The 16,793-nt window shown below is 41.3% G+C and overlaps 1 protein-coding gene across 10 annotated transcripts in view; it reads left to right on the forward strand.

Moving 5' to 3' along the window:
- Positions 1 to 16,793, forward strand: part of Ltbp1 (latent transforming growth factor beta binding protein 1) — a 381,029-nt gene that overhangs the window by 232,345 nt on the left and 131,891 nt on the right. For all 10 annotated transcript variants that reach the window (XM_021218313.1, XM_029531227.1, XM_029531226.1 and 7 more), the window contains 2 exons: positions 3,008 to 3,110; positions 6,443 to 6,514. In XM_021218313.1, the coding sequence (XP_021073972.1) occupies positions 3,008 to 3,110; positions 6,443 to 6,514 (175 nt within the window). The remainder of the gene's footprint in view (positions 1 to 3,007; positions 3,111 to 6,442; positions 6,515 to 16,793) is intronic.

Genomic DNA, 16,793 nt, shown 5'->3' on the forward strand with positions numbered 1-16,793 from the left:
TGTACCTTATAACCGTAACTTCACCCCTCATAGCTCATTACTACACTGTGTAGACCCAGTTTCAGGACACACACACAGACACACACACACAGACACACACACACAGACACACACACACACACACAGTGCCATGATACCACCTACGCATCCAATTTATTCCATCAATTTGGATAGCTTGTGCTGCTCTTGGCTGTAGACCTGCAAAAACAAAGCCATGGGATAAAGCAGCTCGGATCGTGAAATGAAAACCTTGTACCTTTCTGGAGGCCCAGTAGAGGGAAATGATTTATTTTTGCCCTACCAAATAAAACATTCTAGGAATCCAAGGTGAAAATTGGATTTTAACTGCTACTAACATTTTGAGCATATAAAACCAGCAAGTGTTGAGTGCTTTGCCTGATTAAGAGAAGAGCCCAGAGTCTGGTACAAGAATGAGCCGTGTGCAAAGTAGTTGGTGTCTCAAATAAACCCAACCAGTTTATGAAACTTGAAGCGAAATGTTAAGCAGATGTTGGCAGCTGGGTCTCAGCAATGGAGACCTCTGTGTTTTTCTTTGTCCCGTGTCTTATACTCCGAGTCACTGTCGCCTTTCCTTTTCAGCTTCTAATCTTCATGCTTTGGGTTTAAGTTGTCTATGGCTAAGCTCAAGGAGTGTTGGGGAACAATCCTGATTCAAGTAGCTTGTCTTCACCTTGATTCTTTCTCTTCCTCTAGGGTGTGTGTGTGTGTGTGTGTGTGTGTGTGTGTGTGTGTGTGTGTACACTATGCATACTGTCTGCTTCCTTCTTTGGCCCTGGTGCAGATCCAGCTCTGGGATATGTGTATTCCCATTCAGCACATGACGCTCATGGCTAGCAAAGACCCTGCAGGCTTTCCTCTTGGTGCACTGGTTTATAACAGTCACACAGGCACCGTGCATCCACCAACTGGGTTGCTTTCCTCCCTCTTTCATAAAATGCATGCCCATTTCTTCCTACCTTCGGAGTAACTCCCGAGGTGTCATGGGTGTGGTGACCTTGGCCTTGCTCACTTGTTCTAGGACTTGATTATACACACTTTTAGGTTCTTCTTAAAAGTAAGGCCAACTCAAAATGTCTTTGGTACTCACTTTTATTTGTCCTATCAATGCATTTCTTGTTGATGATGGTACTTTTAAGTGGACAGTTTGACTAAGCAGCTTGGTTCGCAGAATACTCACAGTGCACTCCTGTCTGCTCATGCACCCTGCTCCCTGGATAGTCTGATGATTTACATCTGACCTGAGACATCTGGAACAAGGAACTTTCAGATGACGAGGACGACGACGATGATGATGATAATGACAATGATATCTGGCCTTCTTTGATGTGTATGTGGTTACTCAGAGCCTTACTCAGAATGAGCCATGCCTGCAGCCAGTGGGAAGGAAAAACACTGTCTATCGTGGCTTGCTAATTGGGTCCATGCCTTGTCCTTCTCAGGGTCACCACTGGCCTTGACTTTCCCTCTTCATGTACTACCTTCCTATCCCGGGGATATGCATGTATGCTAACTTCAGATAGGTTTTCCCATCGTAATTGCTCCACTTGGCATCATTGGGCATTTGTTATGTGTCCTGTTTGGGGATGTAAGGCTAACAAGTCATTAATACACATGCTTTGGACTGAAACTGGTAGCAGTGGTCCTGTGTAGAATCGTCTTTGAAGGAAAGGAGAGGAATTGTGAGCTGAAGAACCAGTGCTGCACCTCATGGCAGAAAGAAAGTTTGAGGAAAGAAAAAAAAATATGATAGCATTCCAGGAAGAGAGCACAGTATTCAAAAATGCATGAGTTGTTCAGACCATCAAGGATCCGTTGCCAAGCCTTATAGATGCTCGGAGGTAGAAGGTAACAAGATACTGCCTGAAGTGGGGCAGGAGAGGACTCCTCTAGCCTGCCAGGGGACAATGGAAGACAATGTTGCTAGAGGTCATTAGTCAGTAGAGCTGTGCTATCAGATCTGTTTTAGAAAAGATGACTCTGGGAACCCTTTGAGGATTTTTTTTCCCCTGGGAAAACAGAGAACTCCTTAGATGTTCTACATTTGTACACAAGACAGAGACGTGGGATGTGAGCTTATCCTGTGCAGCTGGGAAGTAAGAGTCAAGTAAGTGTCATTGCCCATCTGGTCCCTTGGATGGTCTTGCAAGACAGGATCTATTTTCTAGATAGTTCTAAGTAAGTTCGGCCTTAGGCCTGAGTGTCATATGATCTCCCGTGGTTGACATGGCATCTCACCCGACCTTAACATTTGACAGTATTGGACCATAGTTCTAAGGATATCTGTTCTGCTTGCTCAGGCTATTCTTGCTTAAACTTGCCAACCCCTTCCTAGCTTGGCTGATATCCCCAGAGCGTTAGTCTCTGCCAGAGCTGATCTGGCTCAGCCTATAGTCATTTCCTATATAGTCCTCTGTTGGCCTGTCCCTTCTTGGCCCTCCTTGGTCCTGTGATTCCTCCCTTGACTACCTCATAGCAGATTCTACAGTTTTATGGCTACGCCTTCCAGTCCCGTGCACATATCCATCTTTGTATCCCAGTTCACAGGACATTATTACAAATGCTCAGTAAACGCAGAACAGAGGAGCAATGAAAGAACAAGCTGATGAAGGAATGTTTGGGCAAACAATTGCTGTGGGGAAACCCCAAAGCTGACATTTATCCCCAGGTGAGGGAGCAGGACACAGTTAGGGAAAGTCTGGGCAAGTTGTAAAGCCCAGAGGTCTCTGTCCACGGACCTGCGCCATTGGTTTGGAGTTTCTAAGAATTTAAAAATGCAAAGGAGTTCATATATGGAAACACGCTCACTCACTCCAGAAGTGTATTGATTCTGTCCTAGTATTTGGCCCCAAAGTTTTATAGTTATTCCTTTGCTCTGTAACTACATGGTCTCAAGGGAACTGTTTATAAAGTGACTGTGAAGATCCCCAGCTCTGGGGCTGTGGGCATCTTGTGCTCCATTAACCTCCCCTTTCACACTTCATTGCAGTGTGGCAAAGCGCTCCCAGGCCTTTCAAAGCAAGAGGACTGCTGTGGGACAGTGGGGACGTCCTGGGGCTTTAACAAATGCCAGAAATGCCCCAAGAAACAATGTAAGTGACATCTCCTCATTCCTCTGAGGTTAATGGGAGCATACCTCTTTTCTTACCTTAACTCTTAACTAGGAGTCTCTTAGATCCTCAAAGGAATCACTGGCTGTATTCCAGAGCATAGTGCTACAACCTGTGTTTCTAGAGACATTGCAAGTCCATTAAAACTTTCACACCAGCCCTTCCTCCCTCTTCCTCTTCTCCCTTCTTCTATTCTTCTTATTCTCATCCTCTTCCTCCCCTTTCTCCTCTTCCTTCTTTTAAACAGTTACCCATCACCTTCTGCAGTTTAATTACTTATGTAGGGGATGCACTGTGGAGAATTGGTGAGAAAAAAAAAAAATCCCCCTTTCAGGCCCTAGGGAATAGGGAGTAGATGGCTCGTAAGATGTGAACGATTATTTTAAACCCTATAAAAAGTCAGTGCAGTTACTCTTCGTTAGGTCAGATTCTTTAAGCGAAATGCTGTCAGTCTCCACAACTTGGGCCACACGTTTCATTATGCTGCAGATCCCCTCCTTCATGCAAAGGAGCTCAGATGGGGAGTTGACTGCTTACTGATCTGCGAAAAAGGAATGTGTAGTTTGTACTGCCCCAGTCCCTAGTGACTGCAGCGCCAACACGCTGCGATTAGCCCTCCGAGTGTTTTACAGAAACTGTTTTTTTGGATACATCCAGGTTTACACCATTCCATCGCCCTCTTCTCTACAAACGATGGTAGCTCTATCTTCGAATGTCGCATTAACTCTGACTGAAAGATTTCAAAGAAACACATCTTAGAAAGGCAGTACAGGACTGACTTGTTTCAGGTTGAGTTTTCTTAAACTTCTGTTCTTCCCCCCAAAACTGACTTTTTTTTCTTTTTTTTCTTTTTTTTTTTTTCCTTCTCAGTCATCAGTCTCATAAAGCTGAAGGCTTTTATAATTGTCCCTCCCTGTCATCTTAAAGGGACATCTCATTTGCTACAGTCAGATGATTTTTATTTATTCATTTTAAGGAATTATTGACTGGATTGATACTCTCACTTGTCTTTAAAACCCTTTTAAGTGTATTTATTTTATATACATGAGTGTTTTGCTTGCACACTTGTTTGTGTATCTCATTTGTGCCTGGCACCCACAGAATTCAGAAGAAGGTGTCAAATCCCCTTGAAGTAGCTTTGTGAATGGCATAAGCCACCGTGGTGTAGATGCTGGAAACTGAGCAACAAGTACTCTTAACTACTGAGCCATCTCTCCATCTTCTCACTTGCCCTTTAAACCTTTTTGTTCAACCTAAAAAAACTACTACCTGTCTTTTTTAAAACTACTCTCCCAGCATGGTATTTTGCTGTAAACCACCTCTTCCTTTTTTTTTGTCCTTTGGATTCCTAGTTTCTCAAACACACAGCGTCTCTGATTACCTGAAGTATCCATTCAATTCGCTGACACTACTCCTAGTGTTTGTTAGAGGGCTCATTTAGAAAAATTCCTGCTAAAGTTTGTGAACGTTAGTTCTCCATTAAAGAGAGAAAAAAAGTCCCATGAGATCCTCAGTAGTGAAAGAATGTCTCACATGGATTTTCCAAGTGGGCCGGATGATGGTTAGTTGGATGGATTTCCAGGAAGCAGGCTGGTTGAACGATAACAATCCCACCTTACTTAAAGACCTGTTTGCCTAAATTATTTTGGTTCTCTGACTGAAGGGATCTCTGGGATACATTTGAAATTATTTGAAGAACTCACTCGGTGTTTTAGGGTTGGGGTGACACAAACGTGACTGCCCCCGCTGTCATTCGCTGTTGATTCTGATGAGTCATTAACCAGGAATCTGTATCTAAATGGCTGAAAGCACACTGCCATCTGCTTTAGGAGCTCTGCCCCATTCATTTGTCATATGTGTTTGTCTAGTCATGTTGTGGTAGAGACATGTTTCTCACTGTTAGGTCTAAGGATGGAGGTGAGAGAGGACCCTCCAACCTGGGTTCTGGTCTGCTTCTGTTTCTTTATACTTTTTTCTTCTTCCCCTTTGTTTTTCTCTTCCCAAAAAAGGCTGGCTTCTTTGTGCCGTTTCTCCATCTTAGCTATTTCTGTTTTTTTCTTTTCTAAATTCCAAAGGAGCCGAGAGTGACAGATGTTAGGAGTAAAGGGGTTCACATCATCTCCCCCCCTTAATTCCTAAGGCTATTATTATTCCTGACCTCCAGCCATTTGTTTCTAGAATTGCATCATCTGAGCAGGAACCCACTGCTTTATATGGTGTTGTTAGCACCACAGTTCAGTACTGACGAGGACTTCAGCTGAATGGGAAAGTACAAAGTCACTCTTTTTTTTAACAAAAAACGTTGGTGAAAATAAGCCAGTGGCTCATTTGATGTATGAATTGAAGAGATGGCTTTGGTTTCAGAGCTGCGGGGATGAGGAATGAAGTGAACCCTAACATCCTGGCATTTACTGTGCTTGTACTGTCTAAAGTGACTCACCACCAAGCAGTACACTCAAGGTCACATTCTTCTTAAGATCTTTCCTTCCCTTGTTTGGCACTACTCTCTAAACCGTATTCGTGCTGGAAGAGAGCAGACGGTCCTTGGCTTCTATATATGATGATTGGGGTTCCATGACCTTGTTTAGTTTTGTACTTTGTTTTGTTTTTTCTCAAAATAGTTCAAACCTCAACTTTCAAGTGACTTTCATTTAATGAAGTTTTGTTTAGCCACATACAAAAACCTTTCATTGTTGATAATTTTCTTTTTGCTATCGAAAACTCAATTTTAAATCTGTAAATGATTTCATTAACTAGTTGATCATCTATTAGCAATGTGCTTAGTGCGAACAAGTTGATTGTCTCCTTACAGTTTTAGAAGAAAATTAGTATAGAATCCTAAGCAGAGGGACACATTGAAAGGTCATCTGGTCTGGCTCCATGCCTTGAAAAGACTGCTGAGTGTGATCCTTTTGTCACTGAAGGACTCACAACTGAGGTCCACTGGACTTGAGGCCAAGGGATGAATGAAACAACTTCCACATGCCAGTGTTTCCCCTGTTAGCCCACTGTCCCTTGATACAAGACTCTGTAGGGGAATGCATCTTATGATTCCTATTTAATAACTAATTGGAAGATAATACAAAGCAGTCTTAAGGTTCAGTTAATATAGTAAAGGTTTGCTGTCAACTTCCTAGGAATACAGCTAGTGCAAAATAGGAAGTATACTGAGAATAAGCATGAAATGGAACTCTGTTGGTACTCATAGCTTGTAAATGGTCCATCTATTGGTGATGTAAATGGCACCACATCTTGCAGCTTCTGATCACAAGAACTTAAATCATAATGAATGCTTTTTTCCCCTCCATTTACAGCCTATCATGGATATACTCAAATGATGGAATGCCTACAAGGATATAAACGGGTTAACAACACCTTTTGTCAAGGTAAGGATTTTGGAATGTACTGATGTGGACCCCCTGGGTAGAAGCTTGAGTCATTTTGCCACATGATGCTCCTGGGCCCAGCATGTGAAGGTTACATGGTGGATGGATGACTTCCTGCTCTTTCCAGGTGGCTAAGGGCATACTGATATGTGATTGGTAAAGTTTCTCCTTACTCTTTAAAGCTACTGGAAGTCCTTTTGTTTGTTTGGTTGGTTGGTTTTGTTTTTGTTTGTTTGTTTGTTTTTTTGTTTGTTTGTTTGTTTTGGTTTTTTGAGACAGGGTTTCTCTGTTTAGCCCTGGCTGTCCTGGAACTTAATCTGTAGACCAGGCTGGCCTCGAACTCAGAAATCCGCCTGCCTCTGCCTCCTAAGTGCTGGGATAAAAGGCACGAGCCACCACGCCTGGCTGCTACTGGAATTCTTACCGTTTCTTAACTTGTGGCAAAACCCTTGCAGAAGCGTGACTAGCACTGAGCAGACCCGGGTCCCCACGCTGGTTACGTTCTATGTGCCTGCTTAGCCGAGGTACTTCCCTGCTGACCTAGCATCTACAGCAGAGTTCCCTTTTCTCCTCCCATGAGTATTTTGCTGCCCATCTCAGATTTTTGTAAGAACTAAATATTGGCATGAACAGGTGTCGCCTAGGCAGCCAGAAAAGCTAGAGACTTAAATGTGAGATGCCCCGAGTACTCTTGCTTCATTTTCTTAGCATCCTACGATGCTAAGAAAAGTTAGAAGTTGTACATACTGGGAAGACCTCATAGTTTATCAAGTCTTGGGCCTAGAAGTGAAGAACCTAAAGCCACACTGAGAGGTTAGGTGTCTTCTGTGCGGCTGGGTAGAGTTGAAAGCATATCTCAATTTGACTAGTGCCTGCTTCAGTACTAATATCATCAAATTTTCGTTTAGTCACTCAGGGAACCACTGCCAAGAGTCCTCAGGCAGCACTAGGATTTCTTCATAGTTAGTCCGGAAATTATTTCTTTATGTCGTGTTCTAAGAATTTACTTCAAACCTTCTCGGTTTTCAGTGGCTTCCAATGATAACCCAGCTTTACGGATTCATGAACTTGGAGCCTATTGCTCATTACAGATCAAAAAAAAAAAAAAAATAGCATGAATGAAGAAATGATTTAGTTATTGTTAATAATAGTTATTATGGTTTATTTTTAACTGGGACAAGTACTGATGGCTTAGGAATAAAACTAAGATTTTTCAGTGATTCTTCATATATTCTGTGTCTAAACTCTAAACACAGTTAGTGTCCAGAACTTTATAAAGTGGTAAACAAGTGACCAATTTTCTTGTTTCTTTCTTTCTTCCTTTTTTCACTATGTAGCCCTGGCCAGCTTAGACCCCTGTAAGGAACAGGTGACCTCAAACTTGAATTTTCTTAATGATTAATTAATTAATTGTACTCTAACATCAGTTTATTTCATCCCAGTCATTTCTCTAGAACACTGTGTTTATGCAGCACTATCTGTTAGTCTTTCAAATGTGTTTGTGAAGTAAATCATGCTATGTATATATTTCAACACTGAGGTCCATGGAGATCAGATATCCTGTTCGGTATAGGCTAAGCATCAAGCCAGGTGGAGTGAAGCTATTGACAGCTGTGCTTTATTGCATGGAGTGGGAGCTAACACGTTCTGTGCAGAGTGAGAATTAACACTTCCTATGAGTTGTTACTTTAGGGGCTTGCTTTTCCATTCAGTCTTCAGATGGGCCAGTGAGATCTAGAAATGATTAATACCAATTAGAAATTGATATGTACAACAGAAAGAATCAAGAGCTTTTTGAACAGTTAAATCAGACGATTAACAAAAAAGAACCCAGCCTCTATTACACACTTCCGCCACCCGTGTGTCTACATGCACAAAGGCCACAGAATAAGGTTCACCCTTGTTTACAAAGTCTTCCTAATAGATATTAGCTAATTAAAACAGAAGGCCTGCTGTCTGATATGAGAGTTTGTTAAGGGCAAGGCCATTAGCTTGGTTCTATTTAATTAAAAAAAAATGATTATTACATATGACTTTCTTTTGATTCAAGATGGGAAATGGTTTCATATTATAAACTACATTCATATTTGGTAACACACAGAGAGAGAGAGAGAGAGAGAGAGAGAGAGAGAGACAGAGACAGAGACAGAGACAGAGACAGAGACAGAGAGACAGAGACAGAGAGATTAGGAGAATGCAGACTGCGAACAGTGGTATATGAGTATAATCCCAGCACTACAGAGAAAGAAGCAGGAGAAGGATGAGTTCTAAGATGTACTGGGCTATATTCAAAGATCCTGTCTGGGGAGAAGAGGTAGTTAGAGGTAAAACTTTGCAGGTCGTTATTTTAAAAGACTGGAGAATTCTCCAGAAGATGTTTGTGGATCTTGTATTCTCCTCTGTTCGGTATGGCTGGGTGATCTTTAGCGAGTGTGGTTCCTGCTGAGAGAAACTTCTGGTGGTTGGGTAGTAACACCAGGTCCTGGCTCATTTCGGTCTCTGGAGGAAGTCTGCAAAGCAGCATTACGCTTTCTGGCAAGGATTCTGGATTGAAGTATCACAGAACATTCTATTTTGTGGTGCCTCAGGAAGGCACTGCTAAATTACACTACAGAGAAGTTTGACTCATGAAACAATATGATTTCATTCAGCATAATCTACTGTAATTGCTATTGAGAACAAGGCTTAATTTCCCTCCCTTTGTGACATTATTAGTTGGCAAAATGAAATAGAACTTTCTCAAATTACATATATACACTTAGGTTTCCTAGAGCCTTGAAGCTCTTTGATTTTGTCATCCCCAACAGAAATTCAAAAGGAACCCATCAAGCATCTAATTACGTGTGCTTTCCACATTGTTCTTGCAGTCTCCAGTCCTCTCTGTTTGCAAAGCACATTTAAAATGAAAGTGATTAATAACTAGAATTACATTATTTCCTTCAACAAAGTGAATTCATGTCCCAAAGCATCTTTTACCAACGTGCACTGAAAACAAAGAGCCAACTGTGCGCACATTAATTTGAGAAGCTTTCAAATCATTGCCCTTAAAGCTCTTTTCTTCTCTCTCCTCTAGTGATTCAGTAATTATCTTTTCAAGAGAATGATTTATGGCATATACATACATGCCCCTCTGAAAGCTGCCCCTCTGTCCTCTGCATGATGGAATTGCTAAAATCTGTTTCATCATTCATAACCAGAAATTTAGCTGTGTTTCCTGGTGGATCTAGAGTGGAGTCCTTCATCTGCCATTTGAATGTTTTGCTAATGGAGACAGTAGTGAGAATGCCTACTTTCTTGATTGAACTATCAAATGCTAGACACTACTCTCTTCCATTAATGCCTTTCCTTATCATCACTCTACCATGAGATAAGAGCATTTAAAATGCAGATGTGTGCACTATTGGGAGGGGGCAGATGTAGCTCGATGGTAGTGTGTTTGCTGGTGTCAAGTTTGATCCTCAGCACCATTGAACTGGCCATGATGGTAACATCTGTAATCCCAGCACTTTAGGAGCTAGGGATAAAAAAGATGAATAGTTCAAAGTCATGCTCTTACCTATAGTGCGCTAGAGGCAAACCTGGTCTACACAAGACCCTGTCCACCAAACCGAGTTAGTTGTAAGTCTAAGTGATAAACAATTTTTTTGAAAGTGAACTTTTCTCGATACCCCTAAAATCACCTACCAGTTTCATGACTTTACAGAAACAAAAGTCAACATGACTGTTTTCTGCCTTTCAAAAACCTGTCCAGTGCTGCAGATTGTGTTAAAATATGTAACCATAAGATGCCTTACCCTTTTCCAATTTTAGTATATGTGCTGCCAAAGCGAGCACGCCTTACACTTTTCAACACTGGTAGCATGCATGCCAGTTTTTCATAGATGGTTTTGAAAACCTTTTCAGTGATTCACTGTTCCACAAATACACCAAGGGCATTCCTGAGCTGAACAGAAGGTTTGTCATGAGCTGTGGGTAAGATACTGTTCCTACACCCATGGATCATGAGTCCAGCAGTTTGAGTAAGCAGGATGTAATCTGCTTAATTCACTATCCCAACTCACTGAACCCTAAGTGACTCAGAATGAGCCTCTCAAAGGAATTATGAAGGGCTTGCCCATGAACCTTTCTTTTGTTACCATTTTATTATTATACTGGTTGTTTTACTTGAACAGAACAAATGAACAGAACTTGTACACTCAGGACAGTAACACTCATTGCTCAAACTTCCACTGACTGACTCTATAGGTAAAATGTCCCCTAACGTGTAGCTATAACAGAATTGTCGTTAGTCTCAAAAAATAAATTGCACATTTTTTTAAGGATCATATTTGTTGTTAAATGAAACTCAACTGCAATTGCACTTACAAACTTTGTATGAGTGTGTAATCCATGTGTAGAATAGTGCACAGATGCAAAGGGAGAGTTGCATGTTGTCTAGTTCAATGCATTATCACAAAGCAAACATACTTGGATAGTTATTCCCCAGGTCAACAAATAGTCTATATCCTGTACCCTACAACTACCCTGTTTCCCCCAGAAATTTCACTTTATTCTATTCCAGAAGTAGTCAGTGTTCTTACTCTTGTAACCATAGATTAGTTTTGTATCTTTAGAAAATTTTCAAAATTTTAACGGATTTTTATGCCTCCTCCTTGCTATTTTCCTCCTCCTCCCCTTCCTCCTCTGTGCTCTTCTTCCTTCTCCTCCTCCTCCTCTTCCTCCTCCTCTTCCTCCTCCTCCTCCTCCTCCTCCTCCTCCTCCTCCTCCTCCTCCTTCTTCATTGAGATATGATCCTCTTAGGTAGTTCATGCTAGCACTATGGAGCCCAGGCTACCCTTGATTATGTGATCCCATTTGTCTTTCTTCTGTCACTGAACAGCATGTGGCCAACACAGCTTTTATTCTGACTGCTATGAGAATGCATCACTGTTGTTATTCAGCGCCCCCTCCCCAAGGGCTTCCCCTCTGCTCTGAAGTCTTCACTGACTTCTCCATGCAGTCTTGCTACCCAGCTTTGACTATAGGAGTCCCTTCAGATTCATGTTGGTAAGGAGATTCTCTAGAAAGAAATGGAACCATACGTGAGGTGGTAAGTCTCTGACTGTATTTGGGAAATAATAGTAGATAATTCATTGGTACAAATTAAGACTAGGGTCACTCATACATGATAATTTAATGCTACAAAACATTGAATATTAATTTTCTTTCGCCTACCCTCCACCCACATTCTTCCCAAGAAACCAAAGAACCCAAAAACAAGGAATTGGGGACCTTGTCCAAGGCCTTTAGGATCTTTACTGTGCTGTGTGTAGATCATACAGTTTTTATGAGCATAATTTTGCATAGGGCATCTTTTTTGACAGAGGTTGCAGCAGGCTTTTGTTTTATATAGAACACCTCTAGTACAGTTGCTTTGCTTTAGTACATTGATCATCCAACTTTTTCGTTCATTCGTCTTCTAAAATAATTGTGAAAGACTCACATGCTTAGGCTAGCAATTGCATTTTAGGAGTAAACCAAATATTTCGCAGTAGATTCATGTTAAATTTATCTGTATTAGAAATGGACTTGATTTGATAAAAACCCTGGGATCATAGGGATGGGTCATTCAGTTAATGAACAATGTCATCCATGTAACCTGTGAAGCAAATTCCATCTTCTCCGTGAAACAGACCAGACTTACTGCCTTTCTTATGTGTTCCTCTGGGTGGGGGCGGGGGCACAGTACCTAGGAATTGTTGATTCTTTTGATGCCAGTGAGAATTTTACGGTGAAGGGTAATGTTTCCTGAGTGCCTCTGGGTAGGCAAGGTGTGCTTGGACTTGGTGAAAAGCAAGAAGGTACTGAGAAAATGTGGAGGGAGATAGAAATGAAAGGATGGTAGATGTATTCTCAAGGGAACGTCAAGGATGGAGACTAGCTCAGTGGTACAGCACTTGATAGCATTCCTGAAGGCTCAGGTTCAATCCCTGGGAGACCACCAAAGAGATCTTTTCAAGGGAAACACTAGAGGCTGAAGATTTGGAAGTAAATTCCCTTTAAGGTGTCAAAGTTTGTATGTACTCTATGGAATGCCATCATGTGCCAACAGAGTACCACATCCTAGTGCGTATCTTCTTCTTTGGAAGTTTAAGAAATACCATTGTTCTCTTAGAGAGTTCTTAGGCTTCCTCTACCTAAATTTAGTGAAGCACACACATTGAGATCAGGTCTAGCATGAAACCTGAAGCTTGTTGATTCAGCTATACTAACTGTCCTGCAAGCCCCGCCAAGACACCAAAGTGTCTGCCTCATCGATACTAAGACTGTAAGCATGACCCAAGGTGCTTGAGTTTTTTATATGAATAATGGGGGTTGCACTTGGGTCATCAATGCTTGGACAACAAGCACTTTACAGACAGCCATATTCCCCATCCTACTTGCCTTAGTTAGATGAAACCCCATGACCAAAAGCAGGTTTCAGGGGAAAGGCTCTCTTTGGCTTATACTGTACAGCACTGTTCATCATTGGAGGAAGTCAAGACAGAACACAAGCAGGGCAGGAACCTGGAGAGAGGACCTTATGCAGAGGCTGTGGAGGTGCGATTCTTATGGGCTCACTCCTTATTGCTTGCTCAGTCTGTTTTCTTAAAGAACCCATGATTGCCAGCTCAGGGACTGCACTCCCCATCAACAACTAATTAAGAAAATGCCTTAGAGGCATGACTAAAACCCCATCTTATGGAAGCATTTTTTCAGTTGAGATTCCTTCTTTCCCATGACTCTGGCTTGTCAAGTTGACATAAAAACTATCCAGCACACCTCTGTACATTCTTAAATACTCAACTCATCCATCTGGCTGAGGAAAGCATTTATCTCAAGGCATTTCTATTTTTCTGTCTTCAAATGCATGTTCTACTGCTGATGGAATCCCACGACAGAATATCTATTCATCAGCAAGGCTAAGTATATACTACTAAATCTCCAGAAAGCCTCATGCTTTTCCCTCACAGCGTAAAGATCCTCATATCTCACTTACATCTTGTACCCAATGCCTATTAGTGACCAGACACACCTCATATCCTATGTCAACTTGGGTTACCGAAAGGCAGGAAATTATTAGTCACTTGCTTAAACATGCATATTTTCTTACAGGAAATAGGTGAGTGAAGATGTATTTATTTCTCATGAGTACACTTAACACCATTCAACGTGTCACTAGTTAACATATGCTCTAGCATTTTCAACCCTAGAAACTGGCCAGTCATTTTGAAGTTAAAGAATATTTAAAGTACAAGTGACTGTGGGGATTATCTGTGTCAGACCCCTCATGTGACAAGGGTAGAAAAAATGGAGATGGAGGGAATTTGAGCGAACTGCTCCAAGTAACAAAATTTAATATCTTAGTTACACCAAAGGCTAGGTCTTCGTGGAATATTTCTATTAGATTTGTCAACCCCTTACTCCTTTAAACAGTGACTTGTGATTTACAAATTATTTCATAAAGTGGTAGTGAACATTCATGACTTACCATCCAGGATAGTGGTAAAGTTCAAAGGACACGGCTGACATTTATACATATAAATGAAAGGATGAAGCGTCTCACTGCATCTTCCTGTCTGATTACTCCATTCTCCAGGACTGGATCCTAAGGCTGTTTGAGGAGAATCTCTGTTTACCTATTTTCTCGAGTTTTCTATTTCTGTGCTATCGAGTAAATAGACTGTGGAGGTCTCGGCAAACACTGGGGCTGGCAGCCTAACATGAGAGGCCAGAAGGAACTGCAGTTCGGCGTGACACAGGAGGCAGCATGGGTTCAAACTTTGAGAGTTTGATACCAGGGAGTTTATTTTAGGCATCTTTAAGTACAGCACAAGTTAGAAAAAAAGTTTTCTGGTAGAACACAATTCCACAATGCCAAGGAGGCATGGTTATCTTGGAACTCTTCTTAAACACAACCCAATTCTTCCATAAAGATGACATGTAGAGATGGGCTACATGTGTTATCTTAAGGGCCCAGGAAAGGATTTGGCATGATCTTGGTCGTACAGATAATGCAGGGGTCATCTGCGCTGTTAGCCACTTAGATAGTCCAGGGTGCATCTAGGCTATTATCCATCTCCATTCCTAGCCTTCTGGGCAGAAAACTCTTACGTGTTAAGCATTCCTGGCTTCTTTAATATGACCTGTGAGCACAAGGACCTTGTGCTCTCAATGATAGATTATGTGACATTGTTTTTTCTTTAGTTCTGGGTACCAAATTAAAGTCATTGCATGTACTAGGCAGTCACTCTGCCACCAAGTTATATCCTCAGCTCTTCGAAGACCATTCGTCTTAGGTTAAGTTTTATGATGTAGCCAGTATTCAATCACTTAGACAGTTCTGCATTCTCAAACTTTAGAACAGAAAGTCAGAGCTGCGCTGGTAGTCTGTATAGGTAGAAAGCCATGCAAGGGTTTTCAGTAAGGGGAGAAAATGGAGATCTTCCTGTGAGCTATGTGTAGCTCCACTAGGTCTGCTTCTTTGACAGGGAGCCCTGCATACCTCTTCTCTCTGCTTCTGTGAATTCCCTAGTCTTTCCTAACATGGCAGAGCTTCTTGAGATAGAAATATGTGTGTGGATGTCCATACAAGTGCACCTCCTTCTGCCTTTCTTTAAGTCATAGTTCTTAAGCCAGGCGAATGGTACTCTGTGTAGTGGTCCCGCTGTTCCTGATGAGTTTAGGACCTTATGGACTTTCAGAGACAATGGTGGCCTGTTGAGGACAAAAAAAGGAGTAAACCAGTTGTTTACATATTTTGTATTTTAAGCTGAGTATGAAAGTACCTTTGACTTAGTGTGAGTATATTAAAGAAATGTGATTGATCCCATGAAATATGAGATTCCTGATCTCTATTACATTTGGCAATTGTCGCTTACTTATATTTTATAATCGAGTTAGAAGATTTTCTCCTTGAATGTATGTAGTGCCGGGAGAAGGATTTTCTTCAATAAGGAAAATAGCCTTAGGATTGAAGTCTGGGTGGAATTATAATTCGCAATTTGCCGGTCACATTTCATATGGTTGTTAAACTTTGGCTAGATACCATCTTCGCTTAGAGTGGTCCTTAAGCTTATTGTTTCTGGATGAAATATGTTCAGTTTAACCTGTGTTTTGTCCTTCATCTTCTTGTGGATCTCCAGTTCCCTTCCATTTATTTAGATAAGTTGAAAGGGGCTCGACTACCTCAGAAAGTCTTTTGAATAGTTGCTAAACAGTCGTAAGAGGTAAGCATTTGGCTTTTTGCTTTTCCTATAGTACGAAGGGTATAGACTACCTGTCTACACACTTCTCCAGATATAGCAGGGATGGGAGAAAGGATGGCAAGAGAAAAGAGCATATCCATATGGTTTTTGCTGCAATCTTTTGCCTATGAGTGTTGAAAATTTGTGAATGAAATCCTTCCCAAAATTTGATTTGTGCATTGATGATATCGACATAGAGGAATAAACCAAATGATCTTAGTGTTACATAGTCATTTCCATATCATCTGTTCTTCAGACTTCCTTATTTCATAATGTTTTTTCCCCCCATATCTGAAATTTTTAGTGTGTGCCGTTAGTCTGGGCAGGGCAATCTTTTGTCAAGGGAATTACTTTCAGAATGTTTAGTATCTCTGATATCCGTCCTCTTTGAGTTTCCTAGTCCCTGTGAAAACCAGATACTCTTTGGGTAGAAATATACCAAATCTCCTTTTGAGGGTCATCGAACATCCTCCCTCTGATAGATATGAGCATGGTGGCTCACACCCAAAATCCTAGGATTTGGGATGGTAAAACAGAAGGATTCTGTGAGTTTGAGGCCAGCCTGAGCTACACAATGAATTCGAGGCTATTCTGGCACTACAGAGTGAAACCTCATGTCAAACAAAATAAAGCAAAACCAAGAAGGCAGCAATACCCCTCACCAATAACACTCTCTGCAAGTGTTTGCATTGTAGAGGAAGGATTGACCTTTAAATGGCTAAGAAGTATATAAAAAAGTATTCCGTGTCAGGTCTCATTTGAGAACAGACTAAAACCATATGGCCCAGCACTGCACTCTTCCAAAATGACTGAATTCAGTAGAAAGATTAATACTAAGATGACAAGGACTGGTCAACTGGGAGTGGAAATTGGCATAGCTTTTGGACAACTGCTTAAAGTAAATATAAACATGTAAATACATATTCAAGAAAATAAGTACTGAGGTCTTCCTGTCTATTCCCATACACACACACACACACACACACACACACACACACACACACACACACACA

Source organism: Mus pahari, chromosome 18 (genome assembly GCF_900095145.1).
Source record: "Mus pahari chromosome 18, PAHARI_EIJ_v1.1, whole genome shotgun sequence".
NCBI lineage: Eukaryota > Metazoa > Chordata > Mammalia > Rodentia > Muridae > Mus > Mus pahari.